The sequence below is a fragment of the Caretta caretta genome, chromosome 28 (assembly GCF_965140235.1).
Source record: "Caretta caretta isolate rCarCar2 chromosome 28, rCarCar1.hap1, whole genome shotgun sequence".
NCBI lineage: Eukaryota > Metazoa > Chordata > Testudines > Cheloniidae > Caretta > Caretta caretta.
This window is the reverse complement of record NC_134233.1, coordinates 14,565,875-14,590,869: the sequence shown is the minus strand read 5'-3', so window position 1 is coordinate 14,590,869 and position 24,995 is coordinate 14,565,875. Positions and strand designations below refer to the sequence as shown.

Sequence of the window (24,995 nt, the reverse complement as noted above, 5' to 3'; positions counted from 1 at the left end):
GGTAATAGCTCATCTAAACTGACCACTCTCCAAGTTTAAATCCAAGTTAAACCAGAACATCTGGGGGGGGGGGTAGAAAAAAACAAGAGGAAACAGGCTACCTTGCATAATGACTTAGCCACTCCCAGTCTCTATTTAAGCCTAAATTAATAGTATCCAATTTGCAAATGAATTCCAATTCAGCAGTTTCTCGCTGGAGTCTGGATTTGAAGTTTTTTTGTTTTAAGATAGCGACCTTCATGTCTGTGATTGCGTGACCAGAGAGATTGAAGTGTTCTCCGACTGGTTTATGAATGTTATAATTCTTGACATCTGATTTGTGTCCATTGATTCTTTTACGTAGAGACTGTCCAGTTTGACCAATGTACATGGCAGAGGGGCATTGCTGGCACATGATGGCATATATCACATTGGTGGATGTGCAGGTGAACGAGCCTCTGATAGTGTGGCTGATGTGATTAGGCCCTGTGATGGTGTCCCCTGAATAGATATGTGGGCACAATTGGCAACGGGCTTTGTTGCAAGGATAAGTTCCTGGGTTAGTGGTTCTGTTGTGTGGTGTGTGGTTGTTGGTGAGTATTTGCTTCAGGTTGCGGGGCTGTCTGTAGGCAAGGACTGGCCTGTCTCCCAAGACTTGTGAGAGTGTTGGGTCATCCTTTAGGATAGGTTGTAGATCCTTAATAATGCGTTGGAGGGGTTTTAGTTGGGGGCTGAAGGTGCCGGCTAGTGGCGTTCTGTTATTTTCTTTGTTGGGCCTGTCCTGTAGTAGGTAACTTCTGGGAACTCTTCTGGCTCTGTCAGTCTGTTTCTTCACTTCCGCAGGTGGGTATTGTAGTTGTAAGAAAGCTTGACAGAGATCTTGTAGGTGTTTGTCTCTGTCTGAGGGGCTGGAGCAAATGCGGTTGTATCGCAGAGCTTGGCTGTAGACGATGGATCGTGTGGTGTGGTCAGGGTGAAAGCTGGAGGCATGCAGGTAGGAATAGCGGTCAGTAGGTTTCCGGTATAGGGTGGTGTTTATGTGGCCATTGTTTATTAGCACTGTAGTGTCCAGGAAGTGGATCTCTTGTGTGGACTGGACCAGGCTGAGGTTGATGGTGGGATGGAAATTGTTCAAATCATGGTGGAATTCCTCAAGGGCTTCTTTTCCATGGGTCCAGATGATGAAGATGTCATCAATATAGCGCAAGTAGAGTAGGGGCTTTAGGGGACGAGAGCTGAGGAAGCGTTGTTCTAAATCAGCCATAAAAATGTTGGCATACTGTGGGGCCATGCGGGTACCCATAGCAGTGCCGCTGATCTGAAGGTATACATTGTCCCCAAATGTGAAATAGTTATGGGTAAGGACAAAGTGCCAGCAATGCCCCTCTGCCATGTACATTGGTCAAACTGGACAGTCTCTACGTAAAAGAATAAATGGACACAAATCAGATGTCAAGAATTATAACATTCATAAACCAGTCGGAGAACACTTCAATCTCTCTGGTCACGCAATCACAGACATGAAGGTCGCTATCTTAAAACAAAAAAACTTCAAATCCAGACTCCAGCGAGAAACTGCTGAATTGGAATTCATTTGCAAATTGGATACTATTAATTTAGGCTTAAATAGAGCCTGGGAGTGGCTAAGTCATTATGCAAGGTAGCCTGTTTCCTCTTGTTTTTTTCTACCCCCCCCCCCCCCAGATGTTCTGGTTTAACTTGGATTTAAACTTGGAGAGTGGTCAGTTTAGATGAGCTATTACCAGCAGGAGAGTGAGTTTGTGTGTGTATGGGGGTGGGGGGGATGTGAGAAAACCTGGATTTGTGCAGGAAATAGCCCGACTTGATTATGTAAAGAGTTGTCACTTTGGATGGGCTAGCACCAGCAGGAGAGTGAATTTGTGTGGGGGGGTGGAGGGTGAGAAAACCTGGATTTGTGCTGGAAATGGCCCACCTGATGATCACTTCAGATAAGCTATTACCAGCAGGACAGTGGGGTGGGAGGAGGTATTGTTTCATATTCTCTGTGTATATATAAAGTCTGCTACAGTTTCCACGGTATGCATCCGATGAAGTGAGCTGTAGCTCACGAAAGCTCATGCTCAAATAAATTGGTTAGTCTCTAAGGTGCCACAAGTACTCCTTTTCTTTTTGTAGGAATAAATGTTTAGTCTTGAGAATGGAGAGAGGTAAATAGTGGTGTCCCCTAGGGGTCTGTATTGTATCTGTGCTGTTCAACAGATTCACAAATGATCTGGAAAAAGGGGTAAACAGTGAGTTGCCAAGATTTACAGAAGATACACATTTACTCCAGACAGTTAAGTCCAAAGCCCACTGGAAAGAGTTAGGCCTTGTCTACACTGTAAAGTTTTGACACCAAAATTACAGTTCTTAATACACTGGCTTCTCCCTGAAGCCTGGGCCAGTCTCCTCCGATGAAGCCTTCGTCTTCTCACCATTCTTGTTGCCTCCAGCATCGGTGGGGGAGGAGAAAGGCCAAGGAATGATGCCACCATCCTTTATTTTCTACCCTCAATCCATGTGTTTGGAAAATACTAGTCCAGACTTGTCCAGGTGGGCTTTGCTGAGTCACGGGGTTAAGCAATCCCCCCGGTGTAGTCTTGTGCAGCTGAACCATAGAGTGGGGCAGTTCCCATCGTGTGATTCTTGGGCAGCCCTCACTGGCTTGTAAATCCCTTGATTACAACTTTCCTGCTGGGAGTGGTTTGCCTTCTTTATATGTCACTAGCAAGCAAACAAACATACAGCAAAATTTCATAACTTGAGACACACTCACGATGGCCGTACTTGGACAGAACAATGGCTTTCAGCCGATCATGACCTTTCCTGTGATATCTTACAAGGCATACTTTGTACAAAACATCAGAATTACATGACCCCTGGTGAATATGGGGGTTCCGGGGTGCTGCTTGGAGGTACAAAGTGCCACACTGAGATATAAAGTTCTATTTAGAACAAGCTCTCTGGATTAACCTTTTTTTTTTAAATCTAAAATTCGGGATCTATGAAGAAAACTCAGAGACAGAATGGTTATTGCATCAGACACCCTTAGAAGAGGATAGAAAGAGGGAAAACATATTTTAAATGCCGCCCACTTCACTCTAAAATATTCTAGAAGCTGAGGGATCTGGTCTAGAATTTGATGAACAAAACACAAGTTAAAATGTATTAAAGTATCGAGGTACATGATAAGGTAGCTCAGATGATTAGCAATGGCATAAAGGCACTTTATCTTTAGGTCACCAACCTGTAGGCTTGGCAGAATTTAATTTTTATTCGGGCCGTCGAGTGATTAAAAAATTAATCGCAATTAATCGCGCTGTTAAACAATAATGGAATCCCATTTATTTAAATATTTTTGGATGTTTTCTACATTTTCAAATATATTCATTCCAATAACAACACAGGATACAAAGTGTACCATGCTCACTTTATATTTATTTTTGATTACAAATATTTGCACTGCAAAAAAACAAAAGAAATAGTATTTTTCAATTCACCTTATACAAATACTGTAGTGCAATCTCTTTATCATTAAAGTTGCACTTACAAACGTAGAATTATGTACACAAAATAACTCCATTCAAAAATAAAACAATGTAAAACTTTAGAGCCTACAAGTCCACTCAGTCCTACTTCAGCCAATCGCTCAGACAAACAAACTTGGTTACAATTTGCAGGAGATAATGCTTCCCGCTTCTTGTTTACAGTGTCACCTGAAAGTGAGAACCGGCGTTTGCATGGCAGTTTTGTAGCCAGCATCACAAGATATTTACATGCCAGATGCATTAAAGATTCATATGTCCCTTCATGCTTCAACTACCATTCCAGGGGACAAGCGTCCATGCGGATGACAGGTTCTGCTCCAAAGCAGAGCGGACCGACGCATGTTCATTTTCATCATCTAAGTCAGACGCCACCAGCCGAAGGTTGATTTTCTTTTTTGGTGGTTCGGGTTCTGTAGTTTCCGCATTTGAGTGTTGCTCTTTGAAGACTTCTGAAAGCATGCTCCACACCTCGTCCCTCTCAGATTTTGGAAGGCACTTCAGATTCTTAAACCTTGGGTGGAGTGCTGTAGCTATTTTTAGAAATCTCACATTGGTACCTTCTTTGCGTTTTATCAGATCTGCTGTGAAAGTGTGCTTAAAACGAACATGGGCTGGGTCATCATCCGACACTGCTATAACATGAAATATACGGCAGAATGCAGGTAAAACAGAGCCGGAGACATACAGTTCTCCCCCAAGGAGTTCAGTCACAAATTTAATTACCGCATTATTTTTTAACGAGTATCATCAGCATGGAAGCACGTCCTCTGGAATGGTGGCTGAAGCATGAAGGGGCATACCAATGTTTAGCATATCTGGCACGTAAATACCTTGCAATGCTGGCTACAAAAGTCCCATGCAAAAGTCCCATGTCTGTTCTCACTTTCAGGTGACGTAAATAAGAAGCAGGCAGCAGCATCTCCTGTAAATGTAAACAAACTTGTTTGTCTTAGCGATTGGCTGAACAAGAAGTAGGACTGAGTGGACTTGAAGGCTCTGAAATTTCACATTGTTTTGTTTTTGAATGCAGTTATGTACCAAAAAAAAAAAAAATCTACATTTGTAAGTTGCACTTTCATGATAAAGAGATCGCGCTACAGTACCTGTATGAGGTGAACTGAAAAATACCATTTCTTTTATCATTTTTACAGTGCAAATATTTATAATAAAAATAATAATATAAAGTGAGCATGGTACACTTTGTATTCTGTGTTGTAATAGAAATCAATGTATTTGAAAATGTAGAAAAACATCCAAAAATATTTAATAAATTTCAGTTGGTATTCTATTGCTTAACAGTGCGATGAATCGCAATACATTATTTTAATCACAATTAATTTTTTTGATTTAATCCTGTGAGTTAACTGCGATTCATTGACAGCCCTAATCATTGTTTTTATTTTTTCATAATTTCAGATTATTTAAGCTTTTTTTTTCTTTCAATTTTGATGGTTTTAAGTTTTCAGAACTGTGCGAAAATAAAGGTTTTAGGCATTTTTTTCAATTTTGATCAGTTTATATTTTCAGTTGCAGGAAATTATGCAGGGAAGTCAGACAATAATTAGTTAATGGCAGTAGATGTTGAGATTCAGAACACTAAAGCTTTATAACTGTTAAAACTGTCAACATCACATGTCCAAATATATCAAGTCCGTATCGTTACACCAAACTCTACATTCTCCAACAACATTCTTATTTTGCCTATCTGAAATTTTGATTGTTGATGGAAATATTTCTGGTTGGTTTGTGTGTTGACAGTGAAATTGATGTGTATTGATAAAAATCGAATCCTTCCAATCTGAATCCACCAAAATATGTTCTTAATATAAAGCATGTGAGTTGTCTCATTAAAACCCTAGGGATTAGGGATTGCCAGAACATGAGGGACATCTCGCACTGCCTCTTCCACCGCAGCTAATTTCCAACATGGTTGGGTCTCCCCTTTTCCATTCCTGTTTCTGCCAACAGGTGATGGGATGCTGAGTGAGAAGGAGGAGCAGAAACCTCAGCAGGAAGATGCTGATCAAGAGGAAGCACACGGGGCATTATTGCAAATATCTCAAGAGGATGATTCCGGGAGTCATGAGCAGAGAGAAGGTCGTGAGAGTCAGCACAGGCCAGAGAGGAAGCAGGGAAACAAGCCAAGGGAGAAAAGGAATAAATCCATTAATAGTTTGGGACCTCACAAATGCCTCAAGGAAACCACAGCCCAGCAGAAAATGCAGGCAAGGGAGAAAAACAACACATGTTCTGAGTGTGGGAAAAATTTCTGTAGGCGCTCAGTCCTTATTAAACATCAGAGCATCCACACTGGGGAAAGACCCTATGAATGCTGTGAGTGTGGGAAAAACTTCACTCAGAGCTCATCCCTTATTAAACATCGGAGGATACACACAGGAGAGAGACCCTATGCATGCTGTGAATGTGGGAAAGCCTTCACTCAGAGATCATCCCTTATTAAACATCGACGAATCCACACAGGAGAGAGACCCTACGCATGCTGTGAGTGTGGGAAAAACTTCACTCAGAGATCATCCCTCATTACACACCAGAGGATCCACACAGGGGCGCCATCCTGTGCGTGCTCTGAATGTGGAGAAAGCTTCACTCGGCGCTCAAACCTAATTGTACATCAGAGAATCCACACAGGAGAGAGACCCTACAAATGCTGTGAGTGCGCGAAAAACTTCACCAACAGCTCCTCACTTATGAAACATCTGAGAATCCACACGGGAGCCAGACCTTATGAATGCCGCGAGTGCGGGAAAACCTTCACTCGCAGCTCACACCTCACTGCACATCAGAGAATCCACACCGGAGAGAGACCCTATGAATGCTGTGAGTGCGGGAAAGCCTTCATGGACAGCTCCGACCTTATTAAGCATCAGCGGATCCACACGGGAGAGAGACCCTATGAATGCGGTGAGTGCGGGAAAAGCTTCATGGACAGCTCAGACCTTACTAAGCATCAGCGAATCCACACGGGAGAGAGGCCCTATGAATGCAGTGAGTGCGGGAAAACCTTCACTCACAGCTCAGCGCTTATGACCCATCAGAGAATCCACACGGGAGAGAGACCCCATGAATGCTGCGAGTGCGGGAAAAGCTTCACGCAGAGCTCGGACCTGATTAAGCATCAGAGAATCCACACCGGCGAGCGACCCTATGGATGCCCTGAGTGTGGGCAAAGCTTCACTTGGCGCTCGAGCCTAATCACACATCAGAGATTCCACACAGAAGAGAGGCCCTACGGGTGCCGTGAGTGCGGGAAAAAATTCTTTGTCAGCTCCGCGCTCAGGGAACATCAGAGAATCCACGTGGGAGCCAGACCTTATCAGTGCAGCGAGTGTGGGAAAAACTTCACTCGCAGCTCGAACCTCATTCGACATCAGAGGCTCCACCCTGCCTAGAGACACTCTAAATGAGGGTGGGAAAAGCTTCTATCAGACCTCAGCCCTTACTGACCGCCAGAGAATTTGCAAAAGAAACAGACACCGTAAACACCTTATTTAAGGCTGACCATTTTTATTTATTTTTTTTCCTAATTCCCTCTTGAAGACTTTTTGAACTATTTGCATCACGTGATCTCTTGGGTCCCCTAGATGAGTTGCCCACTTTTCTCTTTTGTAGTTTGTCCTTCTTTGGAATGAATCCAGTGCTCGTATCTATCACCTCCTTTGTTCTATGAGTCATGGGAGCACGTCTTCCTCCTACCAGGAATGTCCATGAGCTCCAGAGGACACGGGTGACCTAAACCAGCTCCACTGAGATAAAATTACCTGGCCCTCATCTCCACTCGGATTTCCCCTGGTCTTAGCTAGCTGGATGTCAAACCACAACTATTCCTGTAGTCAAGACATAGCCTGTGTACAGTAGCTGGGGGTATCTAGCAGGTGTCCTCAGAACCTCACCAGTGCTCCATCAGTTTTCCTTGTCTAAACAACCCTGGAGCATCTCATTTCTACTGTTCCTCCCACTGCAAAGTGATTGTTAGAGTCACCAATTCCCTCTGATACCTATTTGTTCTCACATTGCCGTGGCTTGTGCTGAAAATCAGTTTATTTTTTGTACCGTTTTCTCACTTAAAATATATTTAATTATAGCAATTAAGTGTCGGAGGGATTCCCTCATTTCCCATCATCTCAGCAGTGTTTCCGTCTGTCTCAGCTGTGTAGAGTTTATCTTCTTCCCGTTCTTTCCCTCCACCTCCCATAGTTCCCCAAGACACAGTGTTCTGAGCTCTCCATGCTTGGGAATCATAGTTCGATTTCTTAGATCCTAAATCAGACTTGTTAGGTTTGGAGGTGAAAGAGTCACAGACCCGGAAGGAGAATGTTTAATGGGTCTAGAACAGCGTGATCATTCTTAGCTTAAACCCCATTTTTCGTCTATTGGCAAAGACAATTTTTGTCTTTTTCCTTCTGAGTTGGGATTGTTTTTGGATGGGGAAACTGGCTGTTTTTTCGCATTATGTTGATGCTAAAACTTTCCCAAGTCACATGACTCAGTAATTGTGAGACAGCGTGGAATGAAGCAGGTTTCAGAGGAGAAGATGGTGGGAGAATCTGCTGTCCTAATTCTGAGTCATCAGGTGTCTCCTGCTCTGGAATTTAACTTTCCATGACATCAGAATTGTCTTACAGCTCCGTGAGAGGTGGGTTTCTCTCTCCTGAAGATGTTTGATTACATAACCGGATATTGGCTTTGTTTGATTGAATGTCACCGATTTACTAGGGACTTTGAGCCAAATGACCATTTGGTAAAATAGTCTCTATTCATTATTAATTATTATGATTGCTTTGGCTATTATCCCACCCTGCCATGATGACATGGAGAAAGTTCAAGAGCAGATCAATCAACCTGAGGGAATACTCCAAGCTATTGGCTATGCTAACAAAGAGAGAAAGAGTCGTGGTTTTAAATCTCCACTCTGAAACTCTGATCAACAGCACATCCTTCAATGCTATAAACTGTTCATTGAGAACTGTTAGACTTCTGCTCATTAAAACCTCGTTAGGGGCTGTGTCTGTGTTGGAGGGTGAAAGAGAAGGATTTACCACACAAGAGTTCAATCGAAGGAGGACGCTTGGATTGGCTTTCAGGTTGCAGTTTAAATACGAACAATTATTTGGTTTCAGTATTGAAATAGTTAACGAGCTCAATGTGGATTGCACGGTGTGGGAGAAGTTCTCTGAGGTTTACAACTAAATGGACAGCTGCCTCCTTGGGTTCCTGTTTTAGGATTTATAAGGGTTGAGGGTCTGTTGTATTAATCTGATTATTTGGCTAAATTGATAACATGATTGCAATGCAACAGCATCGTTAACGCATTGAATTATTGATTTTGACCTTAACGTAAGTGTGTTCACTCAGCGGTTAGTTTAGTCATGTGTACAGTGGTTTAGTCCTAGTGATGTGTGTTCTTGATTTTGGTTTTTTTTTTTTCAGTTTAATAAAATGTGTAAAGGGGAATCCGGAACCATTTCTTTCAATAAGCAACGTGGGCCAGAACCGCCGAACATCAGGGTGGAGATCAGCGAGTCGACCTTGCATTGCCATCTAAATTAACCCTTTGGTTCTCACAGGGGAGCAGCCAAAGGGAGCCCCCATCTCTGCTCCAGCTGCAACTGGAGGAGCTCTGGGCATCACAAGGGGAAAGTGAGCTCCCTCTCCCAGGTTTTTGGGAATTGGGTGGGGTAGAGTGGATGACTGAGATGGGGTCAGTGAAGTGGGGAGAGTCTCTGAGTAGTGGCAGGTGATGCTCTGCAGTGTCCATCATGGCTAGGCCCAGCCTGTGCCCCACTCTAGCTGGCTGTGCCTAGTCAGGCCTAGCTGATGTTGGGGGTCTAATTTGGTTGTTAATGGAGGTGAAGAGCCTGTACGGTTCAGTGAATGTGATGCTGGCAAAATAAATGCATGTGTGTTAACAGGGCATATTGGGGCATTGTGGGGGGAGGCAGAGTTAAGGTTGTGTGGGCAACCTTAACTATGCATTTCCTGGATTTCAAAAGTTTGAATTTTGCTGAAGTTGAGGTTCTGAAAGGAACAACATCTCACCAGGCAAACTCACTGAGGCACTGAGCAAGTTTTTTGACCTTTAATTAATAGAAGCAGGGGAGGTCCTGCATGCCAACTGGATATTAACCAGCGATTAAGGCCTACCACAGGGCTAGATAGTTGGAAAGAAAACAGTGAAAATGCCCATCAGCAGAGGCTTCCTTAAAACAAATACATCTGTGATGGGTTGGACCCCCCCCCGCTTCTGCAACACCACCTGATGTACTGGGGGATTTCACTGAGCCTCTCTTGTTCCACCGGCCTGGGTTCCCACTCCCTGTTTTGCTGAATTGAGCTCTCTGGCCTCTTGCAGCACATACACAGGTAGGGCCACACCCAGTTGCAGCCACAGCCTGATGTCAGCTCTGTGTGAGAGGACTTCCCCAGTACTCCCCTTTTTGGAGATAAACCCAAAATAATACTGTCTTGCACTGTATAGAAATATCTGCACAGCGCAAGCTCATAAAAATCCACCCTCTTCCTCAAAGCGAAGAGAGATGTGCACAACTTCTTGCCCCCCCATTAGAAATTACATAAACTGGGTTTAATAATAAACAAAATAAATGTATTAACTACAAAAGGTAGATTTTAAGTGGTTAAAGGGATAGCAAACAGAACAAAGCCGATTACCTTAGTAAATAAACAAAAGCTGCAAACTGACCATAATGGCATACAGAGTACACTTCTAAAGTTTGTGGACAATACCAAGCTGGCCAGGGTTGCAAGTGCTTTGGGGGATAGGATTAAAATTCAAAATGATCTGGACAAACTACAGAAATGGTCTGAAGTAAATAGGATGAAATTCAATAAGGTCAAATGCAAAGTACTCCACTTAGGAAGGAACAATCCGTTGCACACATACACAATGGGAAATGATGGCCTAAGAAGGAGTACTGTGGAAAGGGATCTGGGGGTCATAGTGGATCACAAGCTGTTGCAAAAGAAGCGAACATCATTCTGGGATGTATTAGCAGGAGTGTGGTAAGCAAGACACGAGAAGTAATTCTTCCGCTCTACTCTGCGCTGATTAGGCCTCAGCTGGAGTATTGTGTCCAGTTCTGGGTGCCACATTTCAGGAAAGATGTGGGCAAATTGGAGAGAGTCCAGAGAAGATCAACAAAAATTATCAAAGGTCCAGAAAACATGACCTCTGAGGGAAGATTGAAAAAATTGGGTTTGTTTAGTCTGGAGAAGAGAAGACTGAGAAGGGACATGAGAACAGTTTTCAAGTATGTAAAAGGTTATAAAAAGGAGGAGGGAGAAAAATTGTTCTTCTGAACCTCTGAGGATAGGACAAGAAGCAGTGGGCTTAAATTGCAGCAAAGGCGGTTTATGTTGGACATTAGGGAAAACTTTGTAACTCTCAGGGTGGTGAAGCACTGGAATAAATTGCCTAGGGAGGCTCTGGAATCTCCATCATTAGGGATTTTTAAGAGCAGGCTGGACAAACGCCTGTCAGGGATGGTCTAGATAATACTTAGTCCTGCCTTGAGTGCAGGGGACTGGACTTGACGACCTCCTGAGGTCCCTTTCAGGTCTATGATTTTATGATAACACACTAAATAGGTAGGATGCAAATTAGCAAATTCTCACCCTGAGTGATAAACAGGCTGGCAGATTCTTAAGGCACAAATTGCCTTGGCTTTTCCCGGTTTTCATACACAGGCTATAAATCCTTCCAGCCTGGGACGGTCACTTCCCGCAAGTCAGTCTTTGTTCCTTGGCTGTTTTCAGGTGTGGTGTTGTAGGGAGAGTGAGGACCCCTCATGTTGTCATTGTCCCTCTTTTATATCTTCCCCCCACTTGCTGGACAGCTTTTTTGCTGTGACCTGGGTCAAACAGTTCCCATTATGTAGAGCTATCTCTGAGAGGTTTCTATTACTCTCAGTTTCTAGGGGGCTTCCTGAATGCATACGAGGAAGTGAGCTGTAGCTCACGAAAGCTTATGCTCAAATAAATTTGTTAGTCTCTAAGGTGCCACAAGTCCTCCTGTTCTTTTTACGGATACGGACTAACACGGCTGCTACTCTGAAACCTGTCCTTATGCTTGTGTGCATTTCCTCAATCAGCCACTAACACTGTTTGGCCTCATCCAGCTTAGCACATTTGAAACACAGCGACACGGTCAATATTCCCAGCTGCAGATACATGCTTCAAATTGGGTCAACGCATTCAGTAAATCATAACCGTTCCAATGCGACCTCACATGCACCAGCTTGCATGAGGTACATCTCGGTTATATTCTATCCATATCATAAGCACATTTCCATGAAGAATATGGAGTGTAATATCAGAACATCCCTCCTACCTTTTCTATTATAGGTGGGAAGTAGCAAGAGAAAGTGACTGAATGCCAGTCTCTACGACAGTGACCATGACTTTGTGTGCTTCCTGTTTAGCAGGATGTAAATAATTCCTCAAAAGGGGACGCTGATGCAGTATCTGTAAAAGAGTTCAATTCATAGAATCATAGAATATCAGGGTTGGAAGGGACCTCAGGAGGTCATCTAGTCCAACCCCCTGCTCAAAGCAGGACCAATCCCCAACTAAATCATCCCAACCAGGGCTTTGTCAAGCCTGACCTTAAAAACTTCTAAGGAAGGAGATTCCACCACCTCCCTAGGGAACCCATTCCAGTGTTTCACCACCCTCCGAGTGAAAAAGTTTTTCCTAATATCCAACCTAGACCTCCCCCACTGCAACTTGAGACCATTACTCCTTGTTCTGTCATCTGCTACCATTGAGAATAGTCTAGATCCATCCTCTTTGGAACCCCCTTTCAGGTAGTTGAAAGCAGCTATCAAATCCCCCCTCATTCTTCTCTTCCGCAGACTAAACAATCCCAGTTCCCTCAGCCTCTCCTCATAAGTCATGTGTTCCAGACCCCTCATCATTTTTGTTGCCCTTCGCTGGACTCTCTCCAATTTATCCACATCCTTCTTGTTGTGTGGGACCCAAAACTGGACACAGTACTCCAGAAGAGGCCTCACCAGTGTCGAATAGAGGGGAACGATCACATCCCTCGATCTGCTGGTAATGTCCCTACTTATACATCCCAAAATGCCATTGGCCTTCTTGGCAACAAGGGCACACTGCTGACTCATATCCAGCTTCTCGTCCACTGTCACCCCTAGGTCCTTCTCTGCAGAACTGCTGCCCAGCCATTCGGTCCCTAGTCTGTAGCAGTGCATGGGATTCTTCCGTCCTAAGTGCAGGACTCTGCATTTGTTCTTGTTGAACCTCATGAGTTTTCTTTTGGCCCATTCATTCCAGTGGGTCCAGGTATTACATGTAATTAGCTCCATTTCGATGCAGGCACTGGCAATTTAAAATCACATGCTACGATGTGGCAAAACCATTTGCTTTCATGTGGTTTTTGAGGCAAATGTTGCATGTAATTAATTATGAGCACCAGCTTCTAAGACGTATGGAACTATCACCCACGTACTCAACCGTAGATTCATTTGCAAATGGATTAATAGCATAGTGAAATTTTCCCTCTGTTATTTCTAAACACACATCCTGTGGCTGCAGAGTTCCCAATTCCACCCGTGGGCCTCTTGTGTTACCCATACTCTGGGGTCCAGGGGCGCCGTCACTGTTTGATTAACATTAAGGCCCAAGGCTGCAATAGGGGAAAGCTGCCTTATTTCTGCTTCTGACATGACAAGACAAATATAGTGATTTCTCCTGACCTTCTATCATAGAGAAAATTTACCATTTTCTACCAGCATTGCAAATCTCTCTAAGTCTGGGTGGAATTTTTTCAAATAATGCTTCTAATTTCCAGTGGGAGGATCCAGATCACATGGTCTCGATTTATGTCCTTTACCACATCAATAAACTGAAGCTGCATTTGCCAGACCCAAGGAAAATTACTCTGGAGGGCACCCACAGCCTGCAAGAGGCAGAGGTGTTCTGTTTGGGGGATTGTTCCCATTCCTCTAAAACCTGTCCCACCCCATCCTGTGTGGAGCTTAGCTGATCTAAGGATACTCTGAGGGGGTGTTGTTAAATCCTTCAGGTATTTCTCTACTGCGTTCATTTTATTTGCAACCACCACCGGATTGATATTACCACCCCTACCCCCAATTCAGTCGCTCCCAAATGCTCCCTTTTCATTCAGTCCTAGGCCAGTTGGGGGACATCATGAAAATTAATCCAATTTTTCCAGCCCTCATACAATGGCTGGACAAACTTTCCGCAGTTCTATTGCCAAGAAGCTTGCTAAGGCGAGATCGACAATAACGCTTTTCAGGGTGTGGGTTGCATTCATCTCCAAATGCTTCTTTACCGTGGTTTGACCTACATGTGTCCCAAGCAAATTAATTGCAGGTGGTTCCAAAATCCACACTTCTACAGCTTTTACTCCATGGGGGTCCCTGGAGGAGCCATTTTCCCATCATGGTGGACTGCATGTAAATAAGTCTTTTACCAAGGAACTGTTTAACCACCCTATTATCCAAACAACCTTTGTGTCCCTATTACAAATTTCTTGAGAAGCCAGAGCCTCCAAAGTGCAGGGCAAAACAGTCTCCCCTTCATAGAATCATAGAAGATCAGGGTTGGAAGGGCCCTCAGGAGGTATCTAGTCCAACCCCCTGCTCAAAGCAGGGCCGATCCCCGACTAAATCATCCCAGCCAGGGCTTTGTCAAGCCTGACCTTAAAAACCTCTAAGGAAGGAGATTCCACTGCCTCACTAGGGAACCCATTCCAGTGTTTCACTGCCCTCCGAGTGAAAAAGTTTTTCCTAATATCCAACCTAAACTTCCCCCACTGCAACTTGAGACCATCGCTCCTCGTCCTGTCAGCTCTCCTCACCAGCTTGGTTATTCCACTTCACTTCCTCAGTTCGCTTCTTATGAGCTTCTCACTTTTCCCAGATGTATTACTGTCTCGCGAGCCTCTGCTAATGTCCACATGTATGCCAGCTTGCCAGCATGCACTAGGGTTTTTCCATCCGCAGGCTTAATACCTCTCTCTTTCCACTCAGGAACCCAGTCCACCAGGGATCGGAGGACCCAATCTGAATCCTTAAAAATGGCTACCTCCTGCGTGTTGGGGGTATTCTCAAAGGCTATGGCTCTAGCTACATTCTTGGCTGTCTGGGTGGAGCCAGCAAGCACTGCCGTTTTAGGACCTCATTGGTGGGTACTTTCATGGTGGCTTTCTCAGTGTAGACATAACCGTAGGCTTCTTTTAACTGCACCATGGCTTCCTGCTGCAGACGGCCCCACTTCCCCATTCCACCCCATTCTTTAACAAGTCACGCAGTGGGGCTGCCTTCTCTAAAAAGCCCTCAATGAAATCTCGGGAGAAACTATCCATTCCCAGAAAGAATCTAAGAACAGTTACATCTGTGGGAGCTGGGCATCTAAGAATCAGCTCCGCTCTCTGTTGGTCAGGGAAATGCCCCTCCTGTCCCAGAGTCACTAATGGTTGGGAGCACAACTTGGCTTTCCTTAGGATCAAACCCAGTTTCCTGAATCGTTTGGAAGTCCCTGTCCAATAGCTCCAGATTCTCTTCCCTGGTCTGAGTGAAAACCAGGATATCCTCCACATAAGACATCACACTGTCTCTTTCAGGCAGCCCCACCTTCATCTTCACAAATAATAGGCGCATTGTTCCAGCCCACAGGCACCCTGGCAGAACACAACCGCTTCCTCTGAAAGGTAAAAGTTAATTTTAGAATAGCTATACTGGTGTAAAGGGGTAGAAGAGAAATCACTGGCCAAATCCAAAACTGAAAATCACTTGGCCCCTACTACAAAGGAGGCCATCATCTCGTGATACTTAGCCACTCTGGGGGCCATCAGTGGGGGTCACAGAATTAAGGGGATGAAAATCTACTACCAGCCTCCAGGTCTTGCCATAACTTTTAAGGACCTGCCCTAGGGTGGCTTTATTGAGGCTTGTTTATTCCACTAGGACCTTGGCTTAAGAGCAGGTCCATTGTTTCTTTCAGGCTGGCCTCTGCTTCTTTTGAATACCTATACTGCTTCGGAGATGGGGGATTGGGGCCTGGAAGTAGGATTTCCGCATCAATTTTACCACATTCTAGTTTATTCTTGGCCCACAGCTCCTGATGGTTTCACAGATTCATAGATACTAAGGTCAGAAGGGACCATTATGATCATCTAGTCTGACCTCCTGCACAATGCAGGCCGCAGAATCTCACCCACCCACTCCTGCAATAAACCTCTCACCTGTGTCTGAGCTATTGACGTCCTCAAATCGTGGTTTAAAGACTTCAAGGAGCAGAGAATCCTCCAGCAAGTGACCCGTGCCCCACACTGCAGAGGAAGACGAAAAACCCCCAGGGCCTCTTCCAATCTGTCCTAGAGGAAAATTCCTTCCCGACCCCAAATATGGGGATCAGCTAAACCCTGAGCATATGGGAAAGATTCACTGGCCAGATACTACAGAAAATTCTTTCCTGGGTAACTCAGATCCCACCCCAGCTAACATCCCATCACAGGCCATTAGGCCTATTTACCATGAATAGTTAAAGATCAATTAATTACCAAAATCATGTTATCCCATCATACCATCTCCTCCATAAACTTATCGAGTTTAATCGTAAAGCCAGATAGGTCTTTTGCCCCCACTGCTTCCCTTGGAAGGCTATTCCAAAACTTCACTCCTCTGATGGTTAGAAACCTTTGTCTAATTTCAAGTCTAAACTTCCTGATGGCCAGTTTATATCCATTTGTTCTTGTGTCCACATTGGTACTGAACTTAAATAATTCTTCTCCCCATCTGTTGTATTTATCCCTCTGATATATTTATAGATAGTAATCTCCTCTCAGCCTTCTTTTGGTTAGGCTAAACAAGCCAAGCTCTTTGAGTCTCCTTTCATAAGACAAGTTTTCCATTCCTCGGCTCATCCTAGTAGCCCTTCTCTGTAGCTGTTCCAGTTTGAATTCATCCTTCTTAAACATGAGAGACCAGAACGGCACACAGTATTCCAGGTGAGGTCTCACCAGTGCCTTGTATAACGGTACTAAAACCTCCTTATCCCTATTGGAAATACCTCGCCTGATGCATCCCAAGACTGCATTAGCTTTGTTCACGGCCATATCACATTGGCGGCTCATAGTCAACCTATGATCGACCAATACTCCAAGGTCCTTCTCCTCCTCCGTTACTTCTAATTGATGCGTCCCCAGCTTATAACTAAAATTCTTGTTATTAATCCCTAAATGCATCACCTTACACTTCTCACTGTCATTGCTAAAACTTCTGGGGGCCACATAGGCCACTCCAGTTCTTAAGGGCCACTATCTGGTAATTTGCTGAAACCTCCACCAGTTCCCAGGATGTGCCAGGAGGCCTTTCCCATAGGTCCCTGTTAGCAAACTCAACCAACACTCTTAATTCTCTCAAGACATCAATTCTCAGCAGCAAATGGAGTCAATTCTACCTGCCCAAGTGAGACAGCCTGGAGTTAAGGGCACCACCAGAGCTTCTCCATCCTTAAAGGTTTTTAAGGCCTGGCTTGACAAAGCCCTGGCTGGGATGATTTAGGTGGTGTTGGTCCTGCTTTGAGCAGGGGATTGGACTAGATGACCTCCTGAGGTCTCTTCCAACCCTAATCTTCTATGAGTCTGATTCTCCTCTCACTCCTCCTAGGGTGGGCAGAGATAGCATGGGCCTTCCTAGAAGAGTTCCCTGGAAGGAACAAATGTCTCTGTGACTGGATGCCTGGGATGGACCACACTGAGAATGCCACATGCAGGGCAGACGGCAAGAATCAGGGTGGACAATTCCCCCAAACTGGTGCTTTAGTCTATAACTAGATTCAGCAAAAGAAGAGCTCTTTCTGTACCACACTGGTTGACCAGAGGCCAAACACAGCCCCCTTTAGGCATTCCAGCCCTTGGCTCCTGTCCACACAAACATAGAATATCAGGGACCTCAGGAGGTATCTAGTCCAACTCCCTGCTCAAAGCAGGACCAATCCCCAATTTTTGCCCCAGATCCCTAAATGGCCCCCTCAAGGATTGAACTCACAACCCTGGGTTTAGCAGGCCAATGCTCAAACCACTGAGCTATCCCTCCTCCCCTAATAATAATAATAATTAATAATAATTAATAGCGTGAGAAGCTATTGAAAACCCATTTCACCATTGGTGAGGTTCTTACTAATCCCAGATGATCAGACACTTACCCCAGGTCAATATGTATCTCAGACCTTATATCTTAAATATCTTATACCTTAAATATCACACTGCCAGCCAATCCTTGGTAAATGGACTAAAGATGTATCAATAAAAGAAAAGGAAAGAAGAGAGTTATAAATGGCTAATAGATGACATATATACAAATGATGGCAAAGCCCTTAGATCAGGTTTGGGGCAGTGAGGGAATAGATTGCTGGCTTGCAAAAGTCTCTCTGGCAACTTCCAAAGGACTGGAAGGTCCTCAGTCCATCGTTCAAGATACTCCTTTTAGGTGTAAATCCACAGTCCAGAGAATTAGAGCAGGAACGAAGCAAAATGGAGATGTCACAGGAGTCTTTTACATCCTTTGCCATGTGCATGGACATTTACTGTCCAGACAAAGCTCATAGCCCCTGTGTATGGAAAGTTACTGGCCCAAGATGGAGTCACATGAGCATATCCAGGCCTGGATTAACCTTTTGTAGGCTCAGCCCCAAACATATTTGTGGGCCCCATGGGGATAACGGAGCATGGGGCGGGGAGGTCAGTACCCGGAGCGCGGGGCTGGCCAGGGGCAATGGGGCAGGGCACGGAGGGGGCGACCCCGCTCTGCCCAGCTCAGTGCAAGGGTACTGTTTACAAACCAGCAGCTGCCGAATGCGAAGGGGCCTGCCCGGCCCTGTACTGCCAGCGGGCCCCTTCCCCCCTGACTCCATATGCCCAGTGCCCCCCTCCTGCTCAGAGACCCCCACCAGAAATGCACAGAGCCCTCCATACCACGAGCCCTGCCCAGAGCCCACCTGCCCAGAGCCCCCCCCGACAACGGCCCAGCACCCCACACTGAACCCCACTCCCACTAGCGCCCCACCACACAGATCCCCCCCGGTCCAGTGTCCTTCCCCACCGCCCCCACACCACAACTACACAGGGCCCGCCCCCACACCCATTGCCCACATCCCAACACACACAGATCTCCCCCACCACCCAGCACCCCTCCAAACCCCCCACTGCCTAGCACCCCAAAACACACAAGCCTCCCCCACTGCCAAGCTCCCACTGCTCCCCCCCCCACCGAGACCCACTCCCCCACGCCCTGCCCCTGGCTGCACTCATCGGCCCTGCTGCGAGGTGAGTATGTCTGCCGGTCAGAGCTGTTACCCTAAGAACAGATTCAGGGATCCTGGAGGAGCCCTCCTATGGCTTACTCCTGAGTACCCATTCATCTCCCTGGGCCGAGGGAGGGGGGTGGCAGCTGGGAGCTGCTGTGGGGGGGCCTCCGGGGGGGAGGGGAGGCTGGGAGCTGCCCTAGAGCTCCCAGGGAGGGGGCCGGGTGCAAGGTGGAAGTTTCACCTAGGGCATGAAACATCCTTGCACCGGCCCTGATTACACATCAGCGAACCCACACAGGAGAGAGACCTTATGAGTGCTGTGAGTGCAGGAAAAGCTTCCGGGACAGCTCTCTGCTTATTGCACATCAGGGAATCTGTACGGGAGACAGACCCTACGACTGTGGCGAGTGTGGGAAAAGCCTCATTCACAGCTCAAACCTTATTAAACACCAGCGAATCCGTACGGGAGAGAGACCCTACGACTGTGGCGAGTGTGGGAAAAGCCTCATTCACAGCTCAAACCTTATTAAACACCAGCGAATCCATACGGGAGCCAGACCTTATGGATGCTGAGAGTGCAGGAGCTCTCAGAGCTCAAATCTTATTTGACATCAGAGGCTCCACACCTCAAAGAGATAGATGCTCTGGGAAAAGTTTCTATCAGAACTCAGCCCTTACTTATCAGAGAATTTGCCGAGGAAATAAACACCATAAAGACCTTATCTAGGGCTGACAAAAGTTTCTTTTTCTTGAATAATTTTGCTAATTCCCTCTTAAAGGCTCTTTGAAGTGTTTGAAGTATTTACGTGGTCCCTCAGGTACCTCAGGTTGGGTTGCCCGCTTTTCTCTTTTCTTGCTCACCATTCTTTGGGTGAATCCTTTCTATCAACTTCTTTCTTCTATGAGCCATGGGAGCATGTGTCCCTCCCACCTGGCATATCCATGAGCTCCAGGAAGGGGAGACAGTGTTATCCAAGATTTTTAGAGACCAAAGCAGTGGCAACTTAACTGTTCTTTTCTTTAGGCGGAATTAGGAATAAATTAATGGGGAGACAGCTTCTTTGTTTGATAAATGATTGGTACAAACCACAGTGCTTTTACCTAAAATTATGTTATTAGGTTTTTAGCTTATATATATACACACACACATGCTCTAGGAGTAGGTTTAGAGCCTTTTAAATATTTATTAAAACCTCTTGGCTTGAAATGGTATGAATTGTTTTTTTAACACAAGGAGAGTGAACATTTCCCTGGCAGGGCAGAAGGTGCCCACATCCCCTCTCTTTGCCCGGTATTTCCTTTTAAAGGAGAGAAAGTTTCAATGGAATTTAGTGCCCGGGCTTGGACAAGAGACAGGTTTTTACTGTTCATGCATCATAGAATAGAAGATCAGGGTTGGAAGAGACCTCAGGAGGACATCTAGTCCAATCCCCCGCTCAAAGCAGGGCCGACACCAACTGATCCATGCAAAGGAAATGTTTTTTTCTGCGTAAAAACTCACAAGAGAAATCGAACTGCCGCACAGCAGCACCCTGGAACCCCCATAGTCACCACTGTCATAATTATGCCGTGCTTTGCACAAGGTCGGCCTTGTGAGGTATCATTTTAAAAGTCTCGAGCTGTTGAACGTTAATATTCTGCTGGATTGCATGTGCTAGCCTTGTCTGGGGCTTCAGGCAGTTTTGCTATCTGTGCATGACTGAAATAGGAAGCTACTCTCCCAATGGCCATCGCAAAAGACTTATCAGAAAGCACGTAGGCAAAGGAGGCTGCTTGCCCGGGTGCAGGGCAGACCTCCACGTCACCAGCATGGATCTTTCCAGCAAGCTGGAAGAAACAATAAAACGGGGAAGTGACATAAGGGCTTGGCCTCACTCCCCACTCCACAACTCAGTGCCTGGAAGCACATCTGGAGGACAAAGACACTGCACCGGCGGGGAGTGGTCCCGGGCTGGAGGAGCGTGTCAGTCTGTGTTTTGTGCTATACCATCTGTCAGGGTGTGACACTGCTTGATTCAAGCCCAGTGTCGTTTATAGAACTCACACTGCACATTTGTTTTATTTCGGTGCTAACCAACTTTGAGCTCTTTGCTTCCTACTTATAATCACTTAAAATCTATCTTTCTGTACTTAGTAAACCTGGTTTATAGTTTATCTAAAGCACTGTGTTTTGGTTGAAGTTACACAGCTCAGTTTTACAAAAGCTGGGGCGTAGCCTCCCCGCATTGACAGAGAGGCAGGCTGGGTAATGAACTCACACGGGTCAGGCTTCTGACCCCGGGCAAGGCGGTTCAGTTCTGGGAAGCAAGGCTGGGGAGAATTGGCTGGACCGTCTCTGTTGTTAGGTCACGAGTGGTGGGGAGAAGCATGCATGGAACACAGCTGGGTGTGTCCCTGCCTGCGGGTGTCCGTGTAAGTGCGATACCTGCCAGAGGTGTGTTGCTTGCCAACAGCCTCGCAGTGTGAGAGGGAGCCCAGGTGGGTGAGACTGAAGGTTGTGGTCCCACAGTTTACACCCCCAGGAGCCCTGGCACCAAAACTTAAGGTGAGGTACCCAATTTATGGCCTATGGGCGACAGATGGGGGCATCTGTGCCCTCCTGTGTACTGACCTTGGGCACCGCTGACCTAAGGAACAAGGGGAAAGGGTGAGCTGCCAAGGGACGAAGGGCAGCTGGAGCCATCCCTGGCTTGGGATGAAAGGGAGATGTTGGGTGGAATTGCTCACACACCTGCCCTGCTCCCTAAAGCCCCACGGGGAGAACTGAGACAAGGTGGGGTCATTTCTCATCTGCATGCCCAGAAGATCTGCTAGAACCCCTCCCTGCCACCAAATAACCCTCAGCTTCAGCCTGTTGTCCCAAACAGACCGCAGCTGGGATGGAGTTAGGGAGGGGAGCAGTTTCCCCTGGGCTCTTGCTGCTCCTGTGACCTCAGAAATTGTATCGTCTGATATACAAGCAGTCATCCTGGCAGGGAAAGAAAAGAACAGAGAGTGGCGAGAAAAAGAAAAAGAGAGAATCCCCCTCCCCACCCCAAGCTGTCTCTCTTCCACCACCCTCCTTTACTATCTTCCCATCCCACTGGCCTCTTTCTATGCTGCAGCCATGGACATGACACCAGAGTTTGCTGTGGGTCCGAGCATCAGCACTGAGAGCAAGGAGTCTGTCTCTCTGGTGCGCTCCATGATCCCACTTCTGGCACCAAGCAGGGTGGCCGACAACGAATAAGCAGCCTGAGCCGAATGCAAAGGGGTGAGGAGCAGAGAGGAGACAGCCAGGAACTACTGAGGGTGGAAGGGAGTTAGGAGCGTGGAGGGGGGGGAACAAAGGGAATTATTGGAGTTCCATAGGGACTGAGCTGGGATTGGATCGTGCACTCGCCACGTTCTCCTGCTGGGAGCAAATAGTTGTGAAATTCCCTGGAAAAGTGTGAAACTCATGCCCCTCTAATGACCAGTCTACACACAGGATAACAACCTACTACTGCTGCTTCTCCATTAGTTGAGCAGGCAGAAGTCTCTGTGGTGGATCTAAGGGCCCCTCAGTGCTGCTTGGCGCCTCATGGTTAGGGGGGCCGGGGGATTGGATAAGGGGCAGGGGCAGTCAGGGGACAGGGAGCAGGGTGGGTGGGATACATAGGTGGCGAGATGTGCCATGGTGCCCAGGCTCCACAGTTCGGCAGCCTGGGGTGCTCTCCCCTCAGGGGCAGCTCCCCCCCTCCCCGGCGTCCCCCCTCCCAGAGCTGACCCGGTTCCCAGCTGTGGGGGGGGGGGGGGGAGGGGGCGATGCCAGAGCTGCCTGCCCGTGTCTCCCAAGCCGGGAGGCGCAGGGAGCTGCAGGAGTCTGTCCCTGTCAGACACAGATGGGGGGGGGGCATTGTGGGAGCAGACAAACAGATGGAGCCGGGGGCAGGAGAAAGGAGCAGTGATGGGCACCCCAGGGCTGGCATAAAATACACAGTACGGAGAGGGCTTCCTGCGGGGGGGCGGGGGAATAGCAACACTCCCTTCCCCCACAGACCAGACCCGGGCTGCATCTGGCTCTGTCCATCACTCCCCCCCACCCCACAGAGACCCACACAACCCTCTGCCCCCCGGAAGATCCCCACCAGCCCTTGTACCCCCATCAGCCCTCTCCAGAGAGTCCCCCCTTTGTGCCTCCAGAGACAGGTCCCCGCCCCCCGCCTCCCTACAATCTCCCCCTTTGCCTTCCCCCTCCTCATTGGCCAGGAGGCTCCCAGACTGTTGGCCACCAAGGCCCATGGGAGCTGCACCTGAGGCAGGGGGCCTGCTTGCAGACTCAGACCTGCCTGGCCCCTACCTCCACAGCACGGGGAGGGGGAGCCACAGGTGAGCAAACCGCGGTCACCGTCATCACCGCCCCGGCGATTCTCTGGGTATTTAATTTCCCCGAGGCAAGTATTTCCACCTGCTCTTCCTTTCCAGACAGTTTGTGGCTTTTCCTGTAAGAAAACGTACCATTTCTTTGCAAAGAAGCCCAGTTATAGTTTTCCACTTGAGAAGTATATTTTCCGGTTGTTCATAAGCTCATGTATTTTGTTAACCCTGTTTCATAGGGAATTTTAAGAGTCACTGGGTTTTTTTCCATTGGTCCAAAAACACAGGAAAGATGTGCTGATATTTATTTCTGTGGGCCCAACCATGTAGAAATGTAAACGTCGGAGCTAGAAAAGCTCTGCAAGGCTAAGGGTCCCGTCAGGAAATTGCCCTCGAGTCATTCCTTCTTCTGGGCAGCCCATTATTTTGCTCCCTCTCACAGTGATAGAGATCAGTGTCTGCATCCCCAGGGGAGATGCCGAAGACTGGGCCACCCCTGCAGCCACTCTGCCTCCAGCCTTGTTCTCTGTCTGCTCCCTCTACCAGCCCCTTTGGTCTCCCTGGGATTCCCCCTGCCCTTACTCCCTCTGGGTCTTCTTCCTCTGGAGCTGCTCATGAAGTAAAGTTGTCAGGAGAGGTTCTTATCTCTGTAATGCATTTAATTTCGACGTATTTATTAAGTGTTAATTAATGCACTATGGGAGTCCCCCTGCAGCCCTCAGAAAATAGTGTGCTAAATGTTTGCCTTAAAAAAAAAAAATTCCCTGGGTGCTATGAATGCTATGGTAAGTGATGGAAGTGGAAATGCTTCTCGCTCAGCTTCTCTTCCACAGCAATCTGTCTGCCCTTCTCTTTCCCCATCCAGCCAGCCCCAGACTAGATTGTCTCAGAGACAAACAAGGGCTGTTTGTCCTGTGACAACCTACAGCCAGAGTGGGGCTCAGGCTGGGCCTAGCCATGACGGAGGCTGCAGAGCAAGCCACCATCACCTGCCCCTACTCAGAGACTCTCCCCACCTCAGCGACCCCATCTCATTCATCGACATTACCCCACCCAATTCCCAAAACCCTGGTGGGTGGGGGAACCTCATTTTCCCCTTGTGAGCCCAGAGCTCTTCCAATTGCATTTGGAGCAGAGATGGGGGCTCCCTTTGGCTGCTCCCCTGTGAGAACCAAAGGGTTAATTTAGATGGCAATTCAGGGTTGACTCGCTGATCTCCACCCTGATGTTCGGCGGTTCTGGCCCACGTTGCTTATTGAAAGAAATGACTCCAGATTCCCCTTTATACATTTTATTAAACTGAAAAAAACCAAAATCAAGAACACACATCACTAGGACTAAACCACTGTACACATGACTAAACTAACCGCTGGGTGAACACACTTACGTTAAGGTCAAAATCATTAAATCAATGCGTTAACGATGCTGTTGCATTGCAATCATGTTATCAATTTAGCCCAATGACCAGATTAATACAACGGCTCATCAACCCTCATGAATCCTAAAACAGGAATCCAAGGAGGCAGCTGTCCATTTAATTGTAAACCTCAGCCCTAGAACTTCACCCTGGCCGTGCAATCGACATGGAACTGTTACATATTTCAGTACCAAAACCAAACGATTGTTCACATTTCAACTGCAACCTCAAAGCCAATTAAAGCGCCCTCCTTCGGTCGAATGCGTGGGTGGTTAACCCTTCTGAAGCTTTTCAGCATTAACCACCGTTGCCTACATTACTAACGATAGGAGCAGTCATTTTAGGTAAAAGCCCTCTTGTTT

General features: G+C 46.7%; 1 protein-coding gene across 9 annotated transcripts in view; it reads left to right on the top strand.

The window, feature by feature from the left end:
• LOC125628601 (uncharacterized) overlaps positions 1–9,020 on the top strand; it is a 33,213-nt gene extending 24,193 nt beyond the window's left edge. For all 9 annotated transcript variants that reach the window (XM_075123921.1, XM_075123922.1, XM_075123920.1 and 6 more), the window contains one exon: positions 5,517–9,020. In XM_075123921.1, the coding sequence (XP_074980022.1) occupies positions 5,517–6,958 (1,442 nt within the window). In that variant the 3' untranslated portion in view covers positions 6,959–9,020. The remainder of the gene's footprint in view (positions 1–5,516) is intronic.
• Positions 9,021–24,995: the final 15,975 nt, after the last annotated feature.